Raw genomic sequence first — 24,026 nt, 5'->3', positions numbered from 1 at the left:
GCTGACTGGACAATAGACGAACTATGCGTCTGGCACAACCTCATAGATGCATACACTCACGAAGTCGGGCTATACGGAAGCTTACAAGGTCAACCTATCTCAATGACCCGAGTCGCCATCCTCTTTGACTGCTTAACCGCCGTACGCAGATATATGACTACCATCATGTCTCTCACTACTAGTGACATGAGTCAATGGACTGCATTCAAGTGGAGGCAGCTTGACTACATCATCAAGCTCGGGAGCCGCATCACGCATGTTCTCTATTCCAACACCTTCACCGAAGACTCTGTGTCCCGGATGATCAAATTCGAGAGCTCTTTGGATCAGCTCTGCTCTCGTACTCGGGCGATTCTGCAGTGGACAAACACGCCACAGGGAGAGCCTCACTATTTTGCGAGGCTCCTGGACCAGTGGGAGGCTATTAGAGTGTCGTTCCGGGCTTCTATCGATAAGGCAACAGTGCAGGACCAACAGCCTCAGCAATCGCTTGGGACGACTATTTCTACGGACATACCCGTAATGAGTCAACAAGTTCCCCTTGATGGAGACTATACCTACTTGGATACATGGTCGAATGCGGAGTTTTGGCTTGATTCTCTAAATTGACTAAGCAGGCTAGAAACGATCCTCGAAGTGGGCATATCGTGCGCACCGGATATTCTAAGCGGTTGAAGAGTGCTCAAGGCCGGCATGAACGCCTTGAAGGCAGTCCGTTATCTTGACGCCAATCATCGTACCATCCAAACAGGAGTCAAAAGCTAGGTCTAGTCACGATGTGAACGAGTGCCTGGAGGTGAGGTCGTAGCACTGGAGCATAAGATCGTATACACATCCATCTAACACTTCTCAGAACCTCGATATCTCCGCTGAAGCTGCAGAAACAAAACAACCTCGAAACTAGGTTGGAGGCCCTTAGAAGTAGCAGACAATTGTACATACACGAATCGGTGACGAGGCACTGTAAATTTTAATGCTTAAGGGATCGATGATATCCATGAAAGAGCTCCTCGAACGGGATCTAGTTGTTATCCATGATCTTTCATACGAGAAAGACGCAGAATGCGGGGTATCACGAGGCTTAATTCAGTCAAGCTTCCTAGAGATCCACCTATTGTTCTTTAAGGCTGAAACGCTTAGAAATACCTCCCACGTACCTCAATACGTAGTCTATACCAGACATGGTAGGTGGTACTATTGTCCAGCTTCTTGAAGCAGCAAGATCCGTGAGGCGCCGAAAATACTTCCTAACTACATTAACATAACGCCAGCTTCATGATGACATGATGAGAAGCCGATAAATTTAGGCTAGCGTGCTCAGCCTCTCCCGACGATTTCGCCAGCCTCAACCGTATAACCTTGCTTAAAATCTTGGGATATGTTTCAACTCGTTATAGCATCCACTTGAAAATTAGACGTGTGATCATTGATGGCGCCAGCGAGGCTTACTAGGTCTTGACACTACCCATAGATTCACACTTCACAACGTTCGTCTTGCCTTTTGAAGGTAAATGATCCTCGAAAAGATTTCCTCTTCGTAGATCACAATTCCTATCGCATTTCCAACTCTCTAGATCTTTATACACGCACTCTGCAAGATGATCTACTCCTTTTCCAACACCGGCCTCCTTGCTATCCCAAAAACTCTCCTTGTATCACTCACCTACGCCGACACCCCACTCAAGTCATCAAGACTGGATCAACACCAAATGGGTTCACCTCTCCTCCACGAGGTTGGAACTCCTACGCTGTCCAAAGTAACCCAGCTACAACCCCATCTTTTTGATTCGACCAAGCCGAGGTCATCACGCAATGTGATGAGCTGCCCGTTCTTGATTCGGGTCACGAATACTGCACTCTAAACTCCGGCTGGAGCGTCGGCGATCATGGCGATGAACACGGACGCATAATATTCGACCCTAGCAAGTTCTACTTACCGGCGTTGGCAGACCACCTCCATATAAGGGTCTGAAAGTCGGCGTCTACGTACTGCCTGGAGCATTTTGGAACGACGCAGAGAAGACGATTAAGGGGACGAGTATTAAGATCAATGATACTATGAGTGGAAATAATAACAGGTTCGCGCGGTGTGATTTTGATTTCGCGAAAGATAGGACGCAGTAGTAGCACGACTCTGTTGTTAAGCTGTTTGCTAAGTGGTAAGTATCTCTACTCAGGGTTAGCCTATTTGTTCTTGTATCATCTACTAACACGCAGCAGGGGCGTTGATCTCGTCAAATTGGACTACATCACTCCAGGATCTCCAGACAACGGTGCAAACCTTCCAGCGGATAGCAGCGGCTCAGTGATAGCTTTCCTTAAAGCGATCCAGAATTCTGGCCGCGAGGTGCGCCTCGATATCTCCTGGAAGCCGGTTCGGAGCAGCGAGTATTCCGCGACCTGGGCAGGCAATGCCGACAGCATGCGTACGGATCAGGACATCAACGAAAGCGGCTCGTCGACTTTTGTAAAGTGGGCCACTGTCCAAAGAGCCATTGACAACTACCGCGATTTCATCTCTGGCGTCGTCAAAGGCGACAGTAATACACTGACTATTTACCCGGACTGGGATAACTTACTCATTGGCAATGCTGCCAGCGTCAGCAGTGTCTCTGATGCACAGAGGCAGACGATTGCTACGCACTGGTTTGGCGCTGCTGCAAACCTTACCGTTGGCTCTGACCTCACGAACCTAGACGATCTGGGGCGTACGTTGCTCACAGACTCAGACGCGCTAGGGATAGTGGGACTCGCTGCAATGTTCTCTATGCAGTCACGCTAGGCACGAAAAAAGTGGCACACTCATCAAGTACTCTGCCTATGTGTACAGCTGTCCGCCACTGCATGGAGTGCTTCAACAAATTCCCACATAGCCCAAGGCGAAGAGCATTTGTCTTCTTTAGATTTCTGAAAATGTATTGAAGCACCCTGGGCAGTGGCAGACAGGTGTACACACAAGACAGCTTGTTCTAGAATTAGTGTGCCACCTTTTCCATGCCCCTCGTGGCAGCCTAGGAACCCTGAAACTGGTGGTTCGGACGCAAAGCAGCTACAAGCATGGGTTGATGGGCCTGCTGCGAGTACTGGCCAAGCTGTCGTCGTGTTAGTCAATTAGGGGCTTGATTGGGGCCAAGGCGGGTTTGGTACGAGCCGCAGTGGGACCCAGAATGTGACGGCCTCTTACGAGGATCTCGGCCTGATTGGGACATACAACGTGAAGGATATTTGGCAGAAGCAAGATCTGGGGAGCGCGAGTGGAGGTCTGAGTGTGGTATTGGACGAAGGCGAGAGTTATCTGTTTAATTTGACGCCTGTCTAGCCAGATGGCATTCTTTCTCTTCGAAATCTGTAGTAGGAGATTCGTAGGCCAAATAGGAAGGCAAAACTGAATATGGCCATGTCATGGCCATGCTTTCGAAGCCGAGTATGGCTCTCAGGGCCGCATGCTTTGAGTGCCATGCAGAGGAAGACCACAAGGGCCTTACAAAACGCAACTACATCGCTCTGATAGTACATATATCTGGGATATTTTAGTGTCCATAAAGAATGATCGAAGTGTTCCCTCGATTTAAGGTCTATGAGCATTCACGGCTGCGAAACCACCCTAATGCGGCTGCACGGGCCGCGATATTGATTCTCCGACGTGGATTTTCGAGACGGGACAGTCATACCGCAGCTTCAACCCCCAAGCTGCCTCGCGAGGGTGCCACGCCGAACTTCTGGTCGCATTGGCCCACTGAAACTCCCGCCTACCTGACAGTCCCAAAAGATCGACTTTTCGACCCCAAAAGTGTCACTGACGACCCCTCCGCACGATCGAACTACCCCACTACGAACGCAAGGAAGAGGAACTGATTTCTACTATCCAATTGCAACCTCTTTACTTCCACAACTACGCCACTTAAGTGTTTGCGTTCCGCAATACCCGTCCATAGCTCGCCCTCTTTCAGGGTTCACCGCAGCCATGCCTACGATCGCCGTTGACAAGGCGGCGCTATACGAGGCTTTGGGAAAACAATATACTACCGAGGAATTCGACGAGCTATGCTTCGAATTCGGGATTGAGCTAGACGAAGACACAAGTACGAGCAAGAAGGCAGAGGATCTGGCGCAGCCGCCGCAGTTGAAGATCGAGATTCCTGCGAACAGATATGACATGCTATGCTTCGAGGGCATTGCAATGAACTTGAGGGTATATTTGGAGAAGGAGAAGCTACCAAAGTTCTCGTTGACCCCTCCTTCTGGGGGTGAGCTACAAGTGTTGAATGTGGACGAGTCTGTGAGTGGCATACTTGGGGACCATTTCTCATTAAGGTCATAGTGCTGATATGAAATTAGACCTCGAAGATCCGGCCCCTCATTGCGGGATGCATACTACGGAATATCAAGTTCACACAAGCGAGATATGATAGCTTCATTGCGCTCCAGGACAAGCTGCATCAAAATCTGGCTCGACAGCGGACATTGGTCTCCATCGGAACACATGATCTTGATACCATCAAAGGGCCCTTCAGCTACGAGGCATTGCCGCCAGAGGAGATTGAGTTCACTCCGTTAAATCAGACGAAGAAGATGAACGCGAAGCAGATGATGGAGTTCTATGAGAAAGACAAGCACCTTGGCCGCTACCTTCACATAATACGAGACAGCCCGGTCTATCCCGTACTATATGACGCCAATCGAACTGTCCTTTCACTCCCACCCATCATCAACGGCAACCACTCCAAGATCACCCTTGATACAAAAAATGTCCTGATCGAAATCACCGCAACCGACAAGACAAAAGTTGAAATTGTCTGCCACATGCTAGTCGCGATGTTTGCAGGATACGCGGAAGCTGTCGAACCTTTGAAGATTGTGTCACCACACAACCAGGAGTCTCGGGAGGAGCCCGATCTGACTCCCCGAGAAATGCAAGCCGAAGTTCCCTATCTCAACCAAGTCACTGGACTTGATCTTAGTCCTTCAGAAATATCACATCTACTTCAACGCATGGGATACGACGCAAAACCAAACCCGACAGATGACTCGCTCCTCAGCATCAGCGTTCCGATCACACGAGCTGATGTCCTGCACCAAGCAGACATCATGGAAGACCTGGCCATCGCGTATGGCTTCAACAAGCTCCCTCGCTTCTACCCTAACAAGACCGCATCTGTGGCTGCGCCCCTTCCCATCAACAGGCTTGGTGACATTGTCAGGCTAGAAGGAGCCATGGCCGGCTTCTCAGAAGTCATGCCGCTGATTCTCTGCTCACACGACGAGAACTTCGCATGGTTGAACCGCAAAGACGACGGAAGCACTGCGATCAGACTGCAGAACCCCAAGACGGCAGAATACCAAATCGTTCGGACGTCACTGCTGCCAGGCCTCCTCAAGACCCTAAATTCGAATAAGCATCGCAGCGTGCCGCTGAAAATCTTCGAGGTCAGTGATGTCGGGTTCAAGGACCTGAAACAAGAGAGGAAGAGCAGGAATGAGAGGCATTTTGCGGCCGCTTACTTAGGCAAGTCGTCTGGATTCGAGGTCGTGCATGGCCTGTTGGATCGCATCATGATGATGTTGCAATCGGCTTTCATCACGAGAGAGGATAGACTGAAGGATGATAAAAAGGAGGGATACTGGATTGAGGAGATTGAAGGTAACATCACTTTTCTTCTTAGGGGTGCGGTAGATATGCTAACCATACTGTGTTTTAGACGCTACATACCTGCCCGGCCACGCCGCGAAGGTGATTTTACGGCTTGATGGCAAGGAGCGCGTCATCGGCTCCTTTGGCATCTTGCACCCGTCTGTCCTACAGAAGTTCGAACTCGGATACCCGGTTAGTACGCTGGAGTTGAACCTGGAGGTTTTCTTATAGATGTGTGTTGCGGAGCTGGCTTGTGTCAATCTCTGGGGTCGCATAATTAGCGGTGCTTCTTAGCGTACATAGTAGACTCAAGTTTGAAGACGGGGAAAAGCCCGTCTTTCTTCTCCAGCACCGGATAGAGAGACAGACCACCTATGAGTAACTTCAAAGAGGAGTTAAGCTAGTATGGCAAGTCGTAAGGTGAAGTGACGACACGCTACCGTTGAGTAACTCTTGCAGGGTAGCAGAGCGTGCGTGTAGAGACCTGAGGCTGTGGATAAACCCATAACAACGCGGTGTATGTATGTAGTTCCAAGCTTGTCATCTTTCGCATAGAGCTTCTATTAGGAGAAGTGAATGGTAAACATCTTGCACTGCATTGGAGACATATATTACTTCTCGAGCAGACCCCGGGGGAAAATCATGAGTCCCTGGCTTAAATACATGACTCTTCCCCGCAAGAGTGGTGGTGATGCACTAATTGTAGTCCCGAAGAGGACTGCGGCCATACTGTTCTCGTGAACTAAGCCTCAACTAGCAAGTGCACCCGAGTTTTCCCCCAATCGCAGTTTGCTCAAAGGCCGGCCCGTAATCAAGAAGGTGCCCATGATCGGACTGCAAAGAAGAGTCACCATTCAACCCCCACCAGACCAGTCGACGAATATATAAATACTACCTTGTTCTGAGGGAAAGAAACAAGTTTGAGACAACTCAGTTCGAAAATCTTGTCAACATGGCATCCCCGGCCTACGAAAAGACCCCTGTTAATACTGTGAAGCGGTTGGGTAAAGAGAGAGGTAATACAGCTGTTTCTACATCAATCATCATCACTCTCTAACACCCTCATCCTTCCCCATTTCATTTCAACTGCTTTGTTCTTTCGAAGTCAATTGACATTCTCAGGCAACTACGACTACAAAAATGTCCACAGCATCGTCAATTCCAGCCCAGTCGTCCATGTCTCCTTCAACCCCATCGCAGCCGACGACCCATTTCCCGCCGTGCTACCCATGCTAGGCGTCACCGGCTCCTTCACCTCGCAAGACGCCGACCCAGCAACCAGCGAGCAGGACCTCTACATCCACGGCTACGTCGGCTCGCGCCTGATGAAGCAGTCCTCCGCCAGCGGCGACGACCAAGGCACCCCTGTGACCGTCGCAGCCACCCTAATGGACGGCCTGGTCCTCGCCCTCACGCCCAACCACCACAGCTGCAACTACCGCTCCGCCGTCGTCTTCGGCTACGCCTCGCTCGTGACCGACGAGGCCGAGAAGCTGTATGCCCTGGAGCTCATCACGAACAACATGATCCCCAATCTCTGGGCTAACTGCCGCGTTCCGCCGAACAAGACGGAGATGACGAGCACGACTATCTTGCGGGTGAAGATCAGCCTTGCGAGTGCGAAAATTAGGAGTGGGGGCCCGAGCGAGGATAGGCATGATGCGAAGGATGAGGCGTTGAGGAAGAGGGTGTGGACGGGGGTAGTGCCAAGCTGGACGCAGTGGGGGGAACCTATTCCGGCGAAGGCGACACTGGTAGAGGAGGTGCCGGAGCATGTGGAGAGTTGGAGGGCGCTGGCGAATAGGGATGGGAGGGTGGGTGCTTATGAGGCGGCGGTCGAGAAAGAGAAATAGGGGACACACTGAGACCCGATGCAAGGTGCTAGGTGCAGGATTTTGGGAGTATGGTGGATTCAACCCCTCCATCAGATTGATCCAGACCGGGATATAAGGAGATTATGACAACAATACTGATTTACCTACGAGGCTGATGTTCGTGAGCACGATGGGAATTTCTATGTGACTCTAATAACAGATGCCCTTGGTATGTATGACTATAGTGAATGTGTGGCCATTGCGGTATATTCATGACTTCGTCCCCGCAAGTCACGTGGGGTCTGATACTGGAGAATAACTTGGGAGGCGGAATCGATAAATCTATCTGACAGTAATTGCGTAGCTCAGAGGGCTAATAGGCCGGTCAAAAAGTGCTTGATACACACCTTGCTCAGATCTTGGAGAATGTAGAGAAACACTTTGAATAGCGCCAACAAGCAGTGCAAGAACTGAAGGCGGGATAGATTCTTGGATAATAATGAAGCTGTCTCGAACTAGACTCTGATGAAAACGCAAGGCGCTGAAGGCTGTTTCTTGCCCGATGTCGGTCAATGGGAGCATCGCTTCAAAATGAGTAGCGAATAATCTTGACGCGAATGCATGAAGTGGATATTCAAAGCCTCTTTGAGTAGGGCTCTAGTGATCTGAGATGAGAGAAGAAGTTGCCCAGACATCCCCGCCACATTTGTGTGGCTGTTGGCCCCGACAACCCGCAACGCTGGACCTCAAGAAGCCTCCAACCCTTTGCATCATCGCCAGCAAAACCAACATCCAGTGCGCCCCCAAACACCTGCCTGCCTTCCACACCCCGTCAAGCTGGGGTAGACGCCTACCACTACACTCTCCCGCGACCCTGCCGCCACGTCCACCTCGCCTCGAATTTCCCGCCCTCCTGCCTCATTGCCAGCTCGCCCAGTCACTCCGTACGCCAACACGATCTTGCGCTCTGCGTGTGCCTCTATTCACCCGAGATTCTGACTCTGTGTAGCTTGGACGGGGAATTGCCTCCCACGCCGTATTCCTCCGACTCCTCTCACCGGCTTCTCCCACCAAATAATCACCAATACCCAGAACAGGAACCATGGAGGGCGCGAACCAAACCGACGAGCTGTACCCAATCGCTGTTCTGATCGACGAGCTCAAGCATGACGATGTCTTGCTGCGATTGAACGCGATCCATCGTCTCTCCACCATCGCGCTGGCCCTCGGCGCGGAGAGAACAAGAGATGAGCTGATACCCTTCCTTGATGGTATGGCACAAACACACCTGAAGCACAATAAGAAATACATGGCTAACAGCTGGTGTAGAATCGGTGGAAGACGAGGATGAGGTGTTGACTGCCTTGAGCGAAGAATTGGGCAATTTTGTTGAGTATGTGGGGGGCCCTGAGTATGGTCATGTCTTGCTCTCACCGCTAGAGAATCTCGCAGCGATAGAGGAGCCGCTGGTTAGGGAGAAGGTATTTACCGTCGCAAAATGCCCGCAATTGAGCTTTTGCTAACAATCACATGCAGGCTGTGGAGTCCTTGAACAAAATCTGCGAGCAGCTGTCCCAGCAGCAGATCGAGGAATATTTCATTCCGCTCGTGGTCCATCTTTCGAAAGCAGATTGGTTCACCTCCAAGATTTCCGCGACCGGCCTCTACAACGTCCCCTACACTCGAGCTACCCCTCCATCCCAGGAAGGGCTGAGGCAACAATACGGAGCACTTGTTCACGATGACACGCCCATGGTGCGGAGACAATCCGCCAGCAACTTGGCCAAGTTTATCAAAACTATGCCCGCGGCTATCGTCATCGATGAGATGATTCCGTTGTTCCAACACCTTGCCAGCGACGATCAGGATAGCGTGAGGCTCTTGACGGTGGATATACTCATTGCAATCGCCGAGGCTGTACCGAAGGAGCAACAATCCAGCCATGGTGTTCTGCTCACGGCCTTACGGAGCTTGTTTGAGGACAAGAGCTGGCGAGTGCGGTACATGGTGGCAGATCGATTTGAGAAGGTAATAAGTGCATATCCCGCTGTTTCATTCTAGATTATGGCTAACATCTCTGTTCAGATTGCGAAAGCCGTCGACGAGGAAGTGGTCAGCAGGGATTTGGTCCCGTCTTTCGTCAAGCTTCTCAAGGATACTGAAGCGGAGGTGCGGAGTGCAATTGCGGGGCAGATTCCCGGTAAGTTGTTTTGAGTTTATGTTCCAAAGTCTTGGCCCACAATCTGACCGCGATAGGTTTCTGCGCTCTGCTTGAGGGAGATATCCTTCTCCACGACGTTATGCCGAGCATAGAAGAGCTTGTCTCAGATCAATCTCAGCATGTCCGCGCAGCTCTTGGCACCCAAATCAGCGGGCTGGCCCCGATTCTCGGAAAGGATGAGTATGTCACCCTTTTACATCTCTACTATGGCACTGCAGCTAATCATTTGGCCCAGGACTATCTCCCATCTCCTTCCGATGTTCCTTCAGATGCTCAAGGATGAGTTCCCAGATGTTCGGCTGAACATCATCTCAAAGCTTGAGCTCGTCAACAATGGTACGTCCGGTCACGCGACCAACTGGTAACGAGATCTAACACTTACTCCAGTGATCGGCATCGAGCTGCTTTCTCAATCTCTCCTTCCCGCAATCGTGACCTTAGCAGAGGACAAGCAATGGCGCGTCCGACTCGCAATCATCGAATACGTTCCTCTCCTCGCTTCCCAATTGGGAGTGAAGTTCTTCGACGAGAAGCTCAGCAGCCTGTGCATGAGCTGGCTTGGAGACACTGTGTTTTCCATTCGAGAAGCCTCAACGCAGAACCTGAAGAAGCTTACCGAAGTTTTCGGAGTAGAGTGGGCCAACGAAGCCATCATCCCCAAAGTCATAGCCATGGGCCAACATCCAAACTACCTATACCGAATGACTACCTGCTTCGCCGTTTCTGTAAGCTTACAGTTTCCCAATGCTTCGTAATACATTGCCTTGGTACTAATAATAGTTCTAGACTCTTGCACCGGCTCTTAGCCTCGAAGTGATTGAAGCATCGATTCTGCCCATGATGGATAAGCTGGTCAACGATGATATCCCCAACATCCGCTTCAATGTCGCCAAATCCTACGCTGTGCTCATCGATACCCTGAAACAGCTTCCGGAACACGGAACTGTTCTCTCTCTCCAGAAAGCCGGAACACCGGGAACCGGCTGCCCGAAGGGACAGGATCTAATCGCCAAGCAGATTCTCCCCAATTTAGAGAAGTTACAGCAGGACGACGATGTCGACGTGAGGTATTTTGCGACCACGGCTGCGCAGAGCTTTACAGATGCAATGCAGACGTAGGGCAGCATAGACTTGACGACGACGAACGGTTGGGATATGGACAGTTGCTGGTCACTACGAAAGCATTGCTTGACACTAATGAAACGGTCGAGGCTTGGTTTGGGATGGGTAGAGGAGCTTGAGAGGGGAGAATCAGACGTGGTAGCGTGCATAGAGCGGGCGGAGCGAGAGCAGAGGGGAAATACGTAGGCAGGGAGTCGCCCTGGCTGGATTTTCCTACTGAAATCAACCTGTCTCAACCTGTTTGCGGCTCTTACGTCTCCCTTCTCTACCAAGGCTCCGCTGTGTATGGGGGGGTTGGGGTATGGGCACGACGGTAAACTCAAGATTACCCACTTTTAGACACGAGCTCAATACTTTCGAAATGCATGGTTTTGGGAGTTCTGGACACGTGCATCTGCATAGTTTGTGTTTTTCATGATTGATTCTGTAGTTGATGGAGGTAGGCTCTACTGCCTCGGGTACAAGACGTTCATTTCCCGATTCCCTAAGTGAAGCCCTCCAACTCCATCTCATCAAAGCCGCTCATGGTAGAGAACCCCGCTGTCTTAGACAGCACCAGCCTCCTTCAGCAGATTCGGCAATTGTGATTTCTGAGCCTGGAGATCCGAATTGCCGCCGATGTGCTTCTGCGCGATGAAGATGTTGGGGACGGAGCGCTGGGAAGTGATTTCCTCCAGCGCATCTTGAATCGCGCTACCGTCATCTATTCATAACACAAATTAGCATGTCTTCTAGAACCGATTCGGGAATTTAATTATTCGCGACGTACCGACTTGATCAAGCTCGATGGAGTAGAACTTTGCGCCGAGGGCGGAGAGGGTGGCCTTGGTGGCCTTGCAGTAAGGGCAGTAGCTCTTGCTGAAGACGGCGACGGCGTTGTCGTCGATGATGCCTTGGGCCTTGGTCTTTGCGGCGGACATGGTGGTTGGGCTGGAGGCGCGCGTGAAGAAGTGGCGTAGGAAGGAAATGGTGGCGGTGTTTGTGAAGCGTCGAGGTGGTTGAGAGGGCGGGGCTTGGTGGAACTGTTATATATGCCCAAAGGGTCTAGGAAAAGGGTCTGGTCTCGTCAGATTTGGAATGAGGTGCTGATTAGATATCACTGTGCTGCGCGCCCCGCGTAGAAGGAATCATCCCGATGATGCCATCGCCGAGGGGAATGGAGTCAATTAGCCCCTTTTAGCTGAGACAAAGGCTGCCACACCAGTGACACTGCTGAAGATTCCGAATCAATCACGTGACGGATGCGTAATCCGGTGTATTAGCGGCAATGCGGCGACTCGTCATCAACTCATGCCGCGCGTGCCGTCCTCGGACGGGTGACTTTATTTCGTACATCCGAGAGACCCTGGAGCCACATCGTCCTCTCCAGCTCCACGATAGTAACAGATATCACATCGCTCCAACTCGCCATAGAAATGGAGGTGCTTGTCCACCCCTAAACCGCCCTTGTTCCACTGCAGCCTCACGACCACCTTCTCCTTCAGAACTGACCGGCACGATGGGGGGCTCTTCCGCAGGCTCCGATGTCTTCTTTTCCGGCGCATTGCTCACAATATGTCTCCTCGTCCTTCTGCTCCTCCGCTACTACCTCCCGCTCCGGACGACGCCCATGTATGTGCTCGTCCCCGTATTCCTCGCCATCTCCTTGCCCGCGAGCATAGTACTCCTAGTCCCGATTGATCTTGCGTCGACTGCTGGGACGGACACGGGAGGGAACAGGGGGATATGGCTTCCACACCGGGCTATGTTGGTCAGCTGGAGGATAACATACTGGCTGACCTTTGCGTTGACATGGTGAGTCGCCTGTCTTCATGCCCTTGGTAGGTACAACGTTCCATGGATACTCATGAAGTCTAGGGTAATTCTCCCGCTCCTTGGAGAGTATTGCGATGCAGGCTATCGCGACCCGAAAGATCGATTCCTCTACGCCCTTCGTACCAATGGCCGATACCAGCTGATTACGCTCGGATCTGGCGTCGTCGGAGCCATATACTTCATCTTCCAAAATGGGTTTGACTTTGAGACCATGAAGGCATTGGTTATGGCATTGGCATACTCATGGGGTTTGGTACTAGCCATATACCTCATGGGCCACGGTCTTGTCGCACTACCGCGATCCTTGTATCGGAATGCCAGCATAAGTAATCGCCTTCGACGCCTACAATCACAAGCGCCGAATATCCATGAGAAGCTCACGGAAGCCCTGGATAAACTTGATCAGTATGAGTCGCAAGTTGTGCAGCTCAAGCTTCGAAAAAATGGCATCACCAGAGCCTTCCAAGAGTGGATAGATGAGCTTGCTGAATCATCCTCCTTGCCGGAAGCCAGGGGTTCCTCAATCTCATCAACCAGTCGAGCATCGACCTCGACGGTGCCGCCTGTTATTACAGAACGCTATCTTGCTGATTTGACCCGCAAACTCAAGCGTGCACGACACGCTAAAATGCGTTTCTCGGATTCCTGGGATCACTTAGTACGCAACGCGATAGATACACAGGCAATCCTCGACTCAGCAGCTTCTAAGCGCCTCGAATTCCAGGTCTCTCCTTTTGCTGCGCCAGCCCCTACCTTTTATTCTCGCATTACTGTCCTAACCCCATATACCCGCTACCTTCTACATACGCACGTTATTCCATTACTTTACTACGTTACATCCGCGGTATTTGCCCTTGCCTCAGTCTCTATTATCTGGTCTGAGATTGTAAAATCTCTCGACGAGGCGAAGCTGTCCATCGTAGGCCTCACAGTCGTACATCACCCCGAGTCTAATAGGGGTAAAATTGGCTTCGCAGGCCAATTCATCGCTGGTGTCTGGCTAAGTTATATGTGTGCTTGCGCCTTCTTTTCTTTGACCGAAGTCAAGATATGGGGCAATAGGGCGCTTGTGCGGCGCGGAACATACCTGGAATCGGCCACCTGGTACGCGCTTCAGGTCGCGAAGCTCACAGTACCACTGTCATTCAATTTCACCACCTTTGTGGATCCCAAAATTTACAAGGCTAGCTCGTTCTATCTTTTCCTAGGTCGGCTCATCGACCTTACTCCGCTCGGTTCGGGCTTCTCGTCCTTCTTCCCCATTTTCGTACTTGTTCCGGTGCTAGCGACCAGTTTTAATTTGTACGGCAAGATCAAGAACATCTGCGGGTTTGGCGATCTACTAGAGGATGAGGACGATACCGGTGATGGAGCCAGCGTCTACGGCGCCGGGAGCTGGCGCGAAGGACGCGCGTTGATTGACCGTGAGATCCACGGTGCGAGTGGGAATACATTGGGCCTTGCCCAACGAGGAGGCGCCACATCAAGCCCTCCAAATGGAGGTTACAGAGACAACCCGCCGGCAAGCAATGGAACAGCTGGGGCCTCGAGAAGGCCGCAGGCGAGGAGATCTGTAGTGGAAGATGAGGAGGACGGTAACTTCCTCTCCGACTTCGGCACTAGGGTCAAGAACACGTTCCCCTGGTTCGACGAAACCGAATTCCGAAGACCCAAATGGATGGGCGGGAGAGACGGCGACGAAGGCACAGAGAACAGCGGTGCGGCAGCCACTGGAACCCAAAGGAGAGAGGGACTCGCGAGGTGGTTCGGCGGTGGCCCGTCAGAGGGACGGGTGAGACTTTAGATTTCGGCACAGGACAGTTGTTTGCATTCATGCATTGCGGGGTCGGTTTGGCTGCGTGGCTGGGTTGGTAACATGGATAAGTGTGGGTGTTTTAGACTCGGTTGTATTAGTAGCGAGCGCGCTCCACGGTGAGGATACCACGGGTGCATAGAATCCTTGTCCGGAGTACGGGGGCATTACGTGTTTAGCGAGCGGTGGGGTAACAATGGTCGGAGAATTAGTCAGAACGTATAATATGGGTGAAGAGCCCTCTCTGTTTCGAACCCCAAGAATATCTAATGTGAAGTTCAACGTGGATATTCGAGTTCGTCGCCGTGATTGGGTTTGTTAGGCTTGCTACTTGTGCTGCACGTGGGCCCTATTCTTATACGAGTGGGGTCAAGTCACGACCAAGGAACATTTGAACGGCGACAAGCTGTGCTACGCTGTCTCCAAGCCGACCTGTCAAACTCAGGTGTATATGTGTAGGATGGGCGTTGGTTGGTACCACGAAAAGAACGGCAGACGGATCGAGAACAGGAGGAGCCAGCACGGTACCAAGTGTAGTAGCGGCTAGAATATTAACGAAAGGAGGGCGAGTAGGAAAATGAAGCGTGGTGGTTAGTGCCACGGTTGCGCCCTGCGGCTGGGCTCACAGGCTACCTAGATCGTCGTTTCGCTCCTGGGCCAGTGCTCATGGTGATGTAAGAAGATGCTATGTCAGAGTTGGCTGCTATCTCTCTGCTGTGCCGCACTCGTGATGGATCTGATATGGCTATGTGGCATGTGTGGCTACTGGTCGGTACGCAGAACCGCGATCCCCGCATGACGCGACGTCTCCAGAACGCGTGTGGCTGTGAGAGCGAGATGTGGCGGTGCTGTGGCAACGCTGGATAGGGCAATCAGATCGTGCGAGTCATGCTGCAGTGGAGACGAGATGACGGCACGCTGCTCCCGGACGGGCGCGCACAAATCAAACAGCGTGCAAACGCTGGCGAGCTGCTCAGGCTGGCACCCGCGCTGCGGATTGCGGCATTCCCTGCTTCTCGGATTACTAGCTAGCCACCACGACGCTTGGCACGCGACATTGCTACCTCTCGTCCCCTCCATCCCACGCTGAACGCCCTGTACACCACTGAATCGGCACCACCTCGATGGGACAACCTTCTGACGATTCTAGCAAAATAGGCAGTATCAAGTCCTGGGTCAACGCTCATGGCTTGAGACGTCACAAGAAGGACACTCCGACCTCCATTCTCCCCACTGCGCATTCCGCCGTCACCAATGGCAGCACCCCCCCGACGCGCGCCGTCGACCACACATCTGAGAAGCCCGACTATGGCAGCGGCACGCTCAATAGCGAAGCCAACAGCAACAATGTTGCCGACAATACATCGACTTCGCCGCCGCCGCCGGCCCCCCCTCCGCATAACGTGGCTGCAGCTGCGGGCGAGACAACTTCCGCCCTAGAGAAGGACGCCAAACCCGGGTTAACCACGCGCATGAAAAATGGCTCGATACGATTTGGCACACACCTGAAAGAGGCAGTGTGCTACACCTGGCTCAATGTGCTGCTGGTCTTCGTGCCCATTGGCATTGCCACGAAGCCCGCCGGGTTGAATCCCGTCATCATCTTCTCCATGAACGCTGTCGCTATTATTCCCCTAGCCGGAATGCTCGCCCACGCGACTGAAAGCGTGGCTGCGAGGCTGGGCGATACGCTGGGAGCCTTACTGAATGTATCCTTCGGCAACGCCGTTGAACTGATCCTATTCATCATCTTACTCGCTGGGAACCAGATCCGCGTTGTCCAGGCCGCGCTTCTGGGATCCATCTTGGCGAACTTGCTCCTCATTCTGGGCATGGCATTCCTACTCGGTGGCCTGCGCTACCAGGAACAGGTCAGTCAGCTTCCTGGTCACTATTGGTCGAGGTACTAACAACTCACGATAGGTCTACAACAGTACCATTACCCAGATGAGCGCTTGTATGCTCAGTCTAGCAGTCATGAGTCTTCTCCTCCCAACAGCATTCCACTCCGCGTTTGCTAGTTATGCGAAGGCCGACCTGCAGACTCTCAAAGTCAGCCGCGGCACGAGTGTCATCCTACTCCTCATCTACATCCTCTACCTTTTGTTCCAGCTCAAGTCTCATGCATACATGTATGCCAGTACTCCACAGCACATCATCGACGAGGAATCCCATCCCGGTCTCCTCGCGGATATGCTCAACTCGTCAAGCTCATCAGATAGTTCTTCAGACTCGAGCAGCACCGACTCGGACGGATCGTCCGGCTCGCACACCACGGCCAAGAGGTTCAAGCGCGCCTTCAGGAACCGCAAGCGCCGTAAGTCTAGTGCCAGCTCAAAGGACACGCATTCTATCCCCTCGGTCATGAGCTCGCCCTCCGTCGAGAACCACAAAAACTTCTTTGAAAGCCAGAGAGCCGGTCAAGAGAGCGCCATCGAGGATCAACAGAGAGCTGTCTCTCGACGTGAATCGGTTCTCGGTGCTATCATGAGTGGTGATGAAGCGGACACTGATGACATCGCTCGCTTTGATAATGCACCGCGTGTGCGCGACTTCGAGGCCGGCTCCTCTATTTCTCCACCCAACGGCAAGCGCGAGAAGCGCCAGAAGAAGACCCGCAAGCAGAAGCACAAGAGGCATAGCCACGGGTCTGAAAAGTTCGACGAGAAGGACGACGTCAAAGGCAAGACCAAGGTAGTTGCGGATGACGCTGCTGCGCCTAAGGTGGCCTTCGCCGAAGACTTGGCCATGGAGCTCCCTCAGGCAAAACGGCCTTTCGCGCTCCGTCCAGCACTTCCATCTCTGCTGTCTAATAATGTATTCTCAAATCCCCCGCAACCCCCAGCATTATCCGGATCTCCCTCCTTAGGCGCAATTCCTCCCGGGAGACCCAGGAGTCTCCGCCGGACCGCCTCCCTCCCTGACCGCATCAACAGACCGTTGACGCAAGTACCATCGAACAGCCGCGCTCCCGTGCAACCTCACCCAGTCCAGGTCAATTCTGGCCTACACGAAGAGGTCGAAGAGGAGGAGCTTATGTCACGCACTACAGCCATAATGATGCTAATAATCAGCACGGGCTTAGTCGCAATCTGCGCCGACTTCATGAGCGACGCCATCGAGCCCATGGTCGAGAGCACTGGTATCAGCCAAGCCTTTATCGGATTGATTATCTTGCCTATCGTCGGCAATGCCGCCGAGCACGTTACAGCTGTCACAGTCGCTGCAAAGAATAAGATGGATCTGGCTATTGGTGTTGCTGTTGGTAGCAGTATTCAGATTGGTCCGTCCCCCTTCTTCCTTCTTTTCTTTCTCCAACAGTATACTTACACTCAACCACAGCAATCTTCATCACCCCCGTCATTGTAATCCTCGGTTGGTGCATGGCCAAGCCCATGAGCCTGTACTTCAACATCTTCGAGACTGTTTCGCTCTTCGTGACAGCTTTCGTAGTCAACTTCCTTGTCCTGGACGGGCGGAGTAATTACCTAGAAGGCAGCTTGCTAATTGCGGCTTATGTTATCATTGCGTAAGTGTTTACCCCTTTACCCCTCTTGATCCTCAATGAAGTGCTAATGACTGAACAGTGTGGCATCTTTCTTCTACCCCGACGGGTGCGATGCCAGCCCCATCGGTGGGCAGGAGGGCATATGCTCGTAAATCCCCACCTCTACCTCTTCGCTTCTGCGTCTGTGGGTGTGGGTGAGCACACATGACGTATCTTGGCCTCTTCGAACGGATTCATTCGCTTTCCAGGCAACGGTTTTGCGGCAACGGGATAAATTGACAAATTGATTGAATGAATGAATGATGGTGGTAGTTTTTTTTGGGTTTTTTTTTTAGCAACGGGGTGTTGCTTCTATGATTCGTCTGGTATACCGTTATACTACAGACAGATATATCAGACCCACACTCGCTATAATCCATACATGCTAGGCCCTATCGGGACTGAGCATTTCCAGGCCATGCGTAGATAAAGAGTTTCTTTCGCGTTGATTGTCGTGATGCGTGAAGTAAGCTGTGTGATTTCGGGTGTTCAACTTTGGCATGTGGCTTTTTGCTGTATGTATGCCTTGAATTTGGGAACTTGGATTTTTGAGGTTGGGTTTCGGTGTTGCGATTAAAAGTCCCCAGTCCGCACGATCGGGAGGGGAGCTGGGTTTGGCATGTTATTGCTCGACCCCCCCCCCCCCCCCTGAATTGAGAGCAAGGAAGGAGGTAACGCTACAGTTGTTGCACTGAGATGTGGTAACAGGAGCCAGTCCGTGCGATTTGAAAGTCGGCGTTAGCATGTTATTGGAGAGGCCCTTCACACCAGTCCTAGAAAATGTGGTAGTGGCAGGTCAGAATGGCACACGAGAGCCAATATAGGACTCCCTATCTTCAATCGCAGTGGCAGAGAGGTAGTGCCGCATCTTCCTTACTATGTAGATCTTGGGAAGGGTTCTGAAGCGCTCCACGAACGTGGTGGGTAAGTGTGCACATGTTGCGGGATTTCATCTCCAATGATTTCCATGCACTACATCCCGTAATTTCTGCTACGCATAATATACACCCTTTTCCGAGAGGAACAGAGGCAGAAGTTGTGGAAGGCCACATGATCCGCCAAGATTACTATTACTTGCTTTGAAAGAAAACCATGGCAAATTGGATTCCACCCTCAACGGCCGCAGATCAAGCTTACAGACGCCATAGACTCAACCCCTTCGTCTCGTTGACGCCTTGATCGAAATGGCAACAACCTGTTCCTGAAACGAAAAACTGCCATACCTCGGAATTCATTACTGTCGACCGAAGCTGGGATACTCGCTTCGTCAACCAGATGAGAGCTAGACACTCGAAGCTCCATTGAGAAAAGCAAACAGAGGGAAATAGAACAGTGCAGAGGCCGCCCGGACTCGAGATCCTCCCATATATTACAGAGGAGATCTCGGTGCCGGCCACATGAGTCGAGCTAGCCTAGTCCTCGATGATTTCGATAATGGGATGAAAAGGCTCTTCCGTCTTCGGGCGGAGTGGGAGGCCGGGCTCCGGCTCCAACTCTTCGATGATGGTCTCTTGAATGACGATCGGATTAAGGTGAGTCGACCCTGGAGCGATGGCGTTGGGGTACGGCTGCCACGTTGGCATGGCTGATTCACTCATCAGTAACAGCTCATCTTCATGAAGAGCTGGCGAGAGAGCCCGAAAGTGTCACTCCCTTGGATAGAATCATTGAAGAGAGCATGACGCACATTTTACCATACCTAACCCAAAGATGGTGTTACGAGCACCGAAGCCAGTGTCGGGACTCACGCCGCCGTCGATTCTTCGTCGCTTCCTGCTAGAATTGGAGGCCGTTGGTGGGGCTTCACCCTCAAAGCTAGAGTTGCGGTTCCGAAACACGTCGGTGTCGAGTTGAGGTCGCTTCCGCCGACCTGGATCCGCCTTCGCCTTCGATCTAAACGGTAGGACTCGCCTAGCCACCCCTCGCGCCATAGAAATGGTAGTATCTAGCGGCCGACGGAGGGCAGACATGAAGGATGGAGCGATCGGATTCGACAAGTGAGCAATGCCTGCGAATGCTGGTATCGAGATACTCCGTACTCCGTTGTAGTTATGAAGGGTCCTTCCAAACTGTGTTGGGAGTTGCTCGGCATTGCTCGGTGGTATGTGAGAGTATATCTCGCCTTCTTCATACTCCTTTTTGATTTTCTGCTCGCGGAGAGCGGCCTCAAACTCCCGCCGATGACGTGCAATGTCGGCCTCGATCATCCGTTTTTCTCGTTCGGTTGCTGCGTTACGGACAGGGTCGTCCCAGTCGAGGTAGCTGTGCCAGTCCCGCTTCATCGTCAGGTATGATTTGTGCGTGGATGTTTGGGCAACTGGCTCTGGAATCTATGAGACGTGTGTCGATGGCGAGGCCTGAGTAGGAAGGACTGTGGTGATGTGCTGCTGTCGTGCGGAGAACTTGGAGGCGTGCCCAACAGCGGCTTGCCTTCGCCGTCTCCTGTTTTCGCCATCTGAATCAACTCTTCGCCATCCTCTGGTACAGCGAACTTACATCTGATGTCCGCTTGGACGTACGCGTTGCTGGAAGGGGGCGAAGTGAGGTGTAGAAGAAGAAAGTTGAGAGGAAAGCGGACGTTGGAGTTGACGTGACGTCGGATCAAGGTTACTCCAAAACAAGAAGCCGCCCTCAAGCGCTTCAAGCGCCCAGCTCCAGCCTCGCATCCTAGTGTTGCGAGAAAGATGAGTGCCTGGATGTGTACGGGCTGTCGGAGAAGCATGAACAGTGCAAGGGCAACAATGATCTGTATATAGTACCATGCCGCTGCATGAGGTGCTTCAACAAAATTTCAGAACATATGAAGAGATTCTCTCACTTGAGAGGCGACCTCGATAAGGAAGTACACAGATATCACCATCTTAGGTAACCTAGCAAACTTACCAATGGTTTTAAATGCTCAAGTTCCATCTTTTCCAGGAATTTGAAGGTGTTCTGAGAAGCACCTATGACGGTAGCCAAAGATTGTGCACAGAGATCAAGATCGTGAAACTCAACAACACCACACCACAACACATATGGAAGCATACTTGGTTATTACCGGCGTTGCGCCTTTATCAACCTCTAGTTAGATCTCTCGAATGAGTTGTTACAAGAAAAGTGTCCTACAACCCCTCGTGCCTGCAACGGAAAAGCTATGCAATGCTCGCTTCAAAGCCACCAGATCCAGATGCGGATCTAGGATACGAAACCCAGGCTGATCTATGAGGGCGCAAAAGGCGCGTGGCCCGGTTTGAAAAAGCTTCCGGAACTCCGAGGGGTCTGACCTAGTAAGAACAAGATATGCAAATGAGCTGGAGTGGGGACTGCTTTGCGGAAGACTCCTAGAATGATGGGAAGCCGCCGGGATATTGCTGCCCTCGCCGCCCGCCAGAGCGCTGTCCGAAGGGGCTGCCACCCTGCGCGCCAGCGAAGCCAAAGGGGCTACCACCACCACCCCCACCACCGGCACCACCAAACATGTTGAATACTGATTTCGTTAGTCGGAGGTTCAAACCTAATGTCGGATGGGCCTGACTTACGCATTTCAGGGTCTATCTGCACGCCGCCGCCGCCGCCACCCATGCCGCCAAATCCACCCCCACCTCCGAACATCTCTGACGGGTCAATGAGGTCTTCTCCGCTGTCATATCGTGCTCGCTTCCTGGATAAATTTTAGTATCGATTGTATAAAGAAAGGGGCTTAGATGACTTACTGTGAATCGCTCAAAGTCTCATGCGCCTCCTGAATTTCCTTGAATCTGTCCGCAGCCTGTTCGTCATCCGGGTTCTTGTCTGGGTGATGTACAATAGCCAGTTTCCGATACGCCTTCTTAATCTCAGTTTCGTTGGCATCTTTCTCGATACCGAGGATTTTGTAGTAGTCCTTCCTCTTGCTCTTCTTCAGTTCCAGCTCCGCGTTCCGAATCTCCTTCGCCATGCCGGGTTCCTGAGGGTTGGCCTCATAAATTGCCTTCAGGTCCCGAAGGGCCTCCTCCCAGTTTCCAGACTCCCCTAGAGCCTTGGCCTTTGTCTTCCTGGCTTTGGTGTACGAGGGATCGAGCTCGAGTGCTCGTGTGCAGTCCGCAATGGCACCAGTGTAATTTTTCAGCTGTGGTACTCGATTAGTCTCTGAGATCGATAGACCAAACCAAGACAGGCATTCTTACCCTTGTGTAACAGAGAGCTCGATTTTGGAGAATCTTAGAATTCGTTCCCTTGTTCAAGGGATCAATCTCTAGCGCTTCGGTATACTTGCCCACTGCCTCTTGGAGTCGCCCAGCCTTGAAAGAAGCGTTGCCCTCCTCCTTCATGCGGTCCAGCTTCTGCACCATTCGCAGATACTTCACCGCGGCCGTGAAGTCTGGATCACAGTCCAAAGCTCTGCGGAAGTGCTTAATGGCACTATCGTTGTCTCCTTGAGCATAATAAATGCGACCTCGTAGCACCAAAGCATCGGGATCTTGTGCATTCTTCTGTAGTAATGAGATGACCACGTTCTGTGCATCTCCAAGTGCGTTGACGTTGCCCATCTTCAAGTATGCCTCTCCCCGCATCAGCCTCCACTTTCTCGGCTTCTCTGCGGTAAATCCAAGGCCTCTTTCAGCCTGATCGAGAGCATGTATGACCATTGATCCTGAAGTTCCGGTCCGCAGCAGTTCCTCAGCCTGCTTGATGTGCTGTTTCATGCTCACTGCAGGCTGCTTGTCCTTGACCGAAGCCGGAGGTTCGATCTGTGCAAACACTGCCAAAGCCTCGTCGGGCCTCCCGAGACTGGTATACAGGCGTCCAAGCCGGAGTAGTATCTTCATGTTGTGCGGATCAAGCTCATCGGCTACTTTGCAGTCCTCCAGGGCCTCGACAAAGCGGTTGGCGGACATGAGGGCGGCGGCTCGGTTGGAGTAATAGGTGGCATTTTTGGGAGCAGCGTCGATTGCTTTATATAATCAATTAGCTTCAAGATTCCAGTATAGATGTTTTTGTGTGACAATATGTTGGCAGGCAGCAGCCGAATCCCGAAATAGCTGGAGAATGGAAGCGGCCCTCACCCTTTGAGTATTCATCAATGGCCTTCTGGTACTCCCGCGCCTTGAAAAACTTGTTCCCCGAGGCCTTGCATGCCTCCGCATCTACTGCGGGTGGGCCAGGCGCTGACTGAGCCTGCGGTGCGGGCTGTGACTGCGGCGGCGGACTGGTGGTATATCGGTGAGGTGGAGGCCGTGGGCCGGTCTCCTGCTCTTCGCTGGTGCCATTTGAGGCGGTCTTCGGAAAGGCCCCGGGTGCCTGGGGAGCGGTGGCCGGGCTCGAGGGCACTGGGGACGAGGTGAACTCGCGGTCGACGTCCATGGGCTGCGGAGTGCCATGGTCGCTCATGGTCGACAGCGCCGAGAGCCGTCTCAGCTCGTCGGGCGGGAGGTTGAGGGGGTGCGAGTCGCGGTCGTATCGGGAGGATTTGGAATAATTTTTGCTGGAGTGGGTGGAGTTGGGGCGGCGGTCCCGATCGCGGTCGCGGTCCTTGTCTTTGGCCAGGCGCGGGAACGACTTTTTCTCGGGTGACGAGGGAGGGGTGCCCTGGGCAGGCGGGTGAATGTTGGAGTGCGGGTCGTGGTGTTTCTTCTTGTTTTTGGCGAAGAGGGAGGGAAGAACCATCGGGCCTGAGGTGACACACTACGGCACTAACTGCTGGGAAGGTGGTGGTAGAAGGAAACCTAAATTGGCGTAGAGTTGGTGTCGCTTCAGGCTGGTGGGCATTACCTAGGCGGCCGGTGGAACCTTCTAGGCGGTTTTCCTGGAATCGCGCAAAACAATGCTGAGGGCTGGGAGTTGAGCCGCCGCGCAGCTCTGCGCCAGCTCACTCGCTGCACCACCCAGTGCGCGTTGTCTGCAGCAGTCACGGGCTGCCGCCGTCTGAGGGCAGCGCGTAATCAGGCGTGTCGAAATGGCCAATATACCTGTCGTTCAGGGTTGATCATGCGTCAAAGCACTTCGAACCGTGAAAGACCGTTTCCACGGCGTCCAATGCCCGACCTCACGCAATATGGATGGCCCCTGACCTCGCTCTCGAGGCTGCTGTCTCACCTCGC

General features: G+C 52.5%; 9 protein-coding genes across 9 annotated transcripts; 6 read left to right on the top strand and 3 right to left on the bottom strand.

Annotated features, from left to right (window-relative positions):
- Positions 1-973: 973 nt before the first annotated feature.
- Positions 974-3,319, top strand: BDZ99DRAFT_483920 (glycoside hydrolase; the record flags this gene model as incomplete). The annotated part of the gene is made up of 7 exons (XM_033722614.1): positions 974-1,184; positions 1,686-1,757; positions 1,797-1,966; positions 2,023-2,120; positions 2,221-2,743; positions 3,011-3,080; positions 3,135-3,319. The coding sequence occupies 7 exons, from the start codon at positions 974-976 to the stop codon at positions 3,317-3,319; spliced, it is 1,329 nt and encodes a 442-aa protein (XP_033583750.1).
- A 372-nt stretch (positions 3,320-3,691) lies between these two features.
- BDZ99DRAFT_403941 (phenylalanyl-tRNA synthetase) lies at positions 3,692-6,234 on the top strand. The gene is made up of 3 exons (XM_033716373.1): positions 3,692-4,279; positions 4,339-5,641; positions 5,700-6,234. The coding sequence occupies exons 1-3, from the start codon at positions 3,965-3,967 to the stop codon at positions 5,861-5,863; spliced, it is 1,782 nt and encodes a 593-aa protein (XP_033583749.1). The 5' UTR covers positions 3,692-3,964; the 3' UTR covers positions 5,864-6,234.
- A 350-nt stretch (positions 6,235-6,584) lies between these two features.
- On the top strand, positions 6,585-7,485 carry BDZ99DRAFT_564628 (uncharacterized protein; the record flags this gene model as incomplete). The annotated part of the gene is made up of 2 exons (XM_033727379.1): positions 6,585-6,648; positions 6,755-7,485. 2 exons carry the CDS (start codon positions 6,585-6,587, stop codon positions 7,483-7,485), a joined length of 795 nt encoding a protein of 264 aa, XP_033583748.1.
- A 771-nt stretch (positions 7,486-8,256) lies between these two features.
- Positions 8,257-11,004, top strand: BDZ99DRAFT_1355 (protein phosphatase PP2A regulatory subunit A). The gene is made up of 9 exons (XM_033712639.1): positions 8,257-8,390; positions 8,456-8,717; positions 8,776-8,927; positions 8,983-9,474; positions 9,532-9,646; positions 9,703-9,847; positions 9,903-10,003; positions 10,055-10,392; positions 10,454-11,004. Exons 2-9 carry the CDS (start codon positions 8,549-8,551, stop codon positions 10,784-10,786), a joined length of 1,845 nt encoding a protein of 614 aa, XP_033583747.1. The 5' UTR covers positions 8,257-8,390; positions 8,456-8,548; the 3' UTR covers positions 10,787-11,004.
- A 330-nt stretch (positions 11,005-11,334) lies between these two features.
- BDZ99DRAFT_373462 (glutaredoxin) lies at positions 11,335-11,766 on the bottom strand (the record flags this gene model as incomplete). The annotated part of the gene is made up of 2 exons (XM_033714873.1): positions 11,335-11,492; positions 11,559-11,766. Coding segments are annotated over 2 exons (366 nt in total), but the record flags the coding sequence as incomplete, so codon positions are not given.
- Positions 11,767-12,109: 343 nt separating this feature from the next.
- On the top strand, positions 12,110-14,621 carry BDZ99DRAFT_564625 (uncharacterized protein). The gene is made up of 2 exons (XM_033727378.1): positions 12,110-12,583; positions 12,647-14,621. The coding sequence occupies exons 1-2, from the start codon at positions 12,288-12,290 to the stop codon at positions 14,406-14,408; spliced, it is 2,058 nt and encodes a 685-aa protein (XP_033583745.1). The 5' UTR covers positions 12,110-12,287; the 3' UTR covers positions 14,409-14,621.
- Positions 14,622-15,647: 1,026 nt separating this feature from the next.
- On the top strand, positions 15,648-18,464 carry BDZ99DRAFT_403925 (uncharacterized protein). The gene is made up of 4 exons (XM_033716372.1): positions 15,648-16,288; positions 16,341-17,700; positions 17,760-17,946; positions 18,005-18,464. Exons 1-4 carry the CDS (start codon positions 15,890-15,892, stop codon positions 18,075-18,077), a joined length of 2,019 nt encoding a protein of 672 aa, XP_033583744.1. The 5' UTR covers positions 15,648-15,889; the 3' UTR covers positions 18,078-18,464.
- Positions 18,465-19,376: 912 nt separating this feature from the next.
- BDZ99DRAFT_469879 (uncharacterized protein) lies at positions 19,377-20,630 on the bottom strand (the record flags this gene model as incomplete). Its single annotated transcript, XM_033721595.1, has 3 exons — positions 19,377-19,549; positions 19,664-20,294; positions 20,484-20,630. 3 exons carry the CDS (start codon positions 20,628-20,630, stop codon positions 19,377-19,379), a joined length of 951 nt encoding a protein of 316 aa, XP_033583743.1.
- A 657-nt stretch (positions 20,631-21,287) lies between these two features.
- BDZ99DRAFT_373310 (TPR-like protein) lies at positions 21,288-23,592 on the bottom strand (the record flags this gene model as incomplete). Its single annotated transcript, XM_033714860.1, has 5 exons — positions 21,288-21,433; positions 21,486-21,607; positions 21,660-22,054; positions 22,113-22,879; positions 22,992-23,592. The coding sequence occupies 5 exons, from the start codon at positions 23,590-23,592 to the stop codon at positions 21,288-21,290; spliced, it is 2,031 nt and encodes a 676-aa protein (XP_033583742.1).
- Between the last annotated feature and the right edge of the window lie 434 nt (positions 23,593-24,026).

This window comes from Mytilinidion resinicola, assembly GCF_010093595.1.
Source record: "Mytilinidion resinicola strain CBS 304.34 unplaced genomic scaffold BDZ99scaffold_1, whole genome shotgun sequence".
Classification (NCBI taxonomy): Eukaryota; Fungi; Ascomycota; class Dothideomycetes; order Mytilinidiales; family Mytilinidiaceae; genus Mytilinidion; species Mytilinidion resinicola.
Note: the sequence above shows the minus strand (reverse complement) of the source record. Positions and strands in the feature narration are given on the sequence as shown.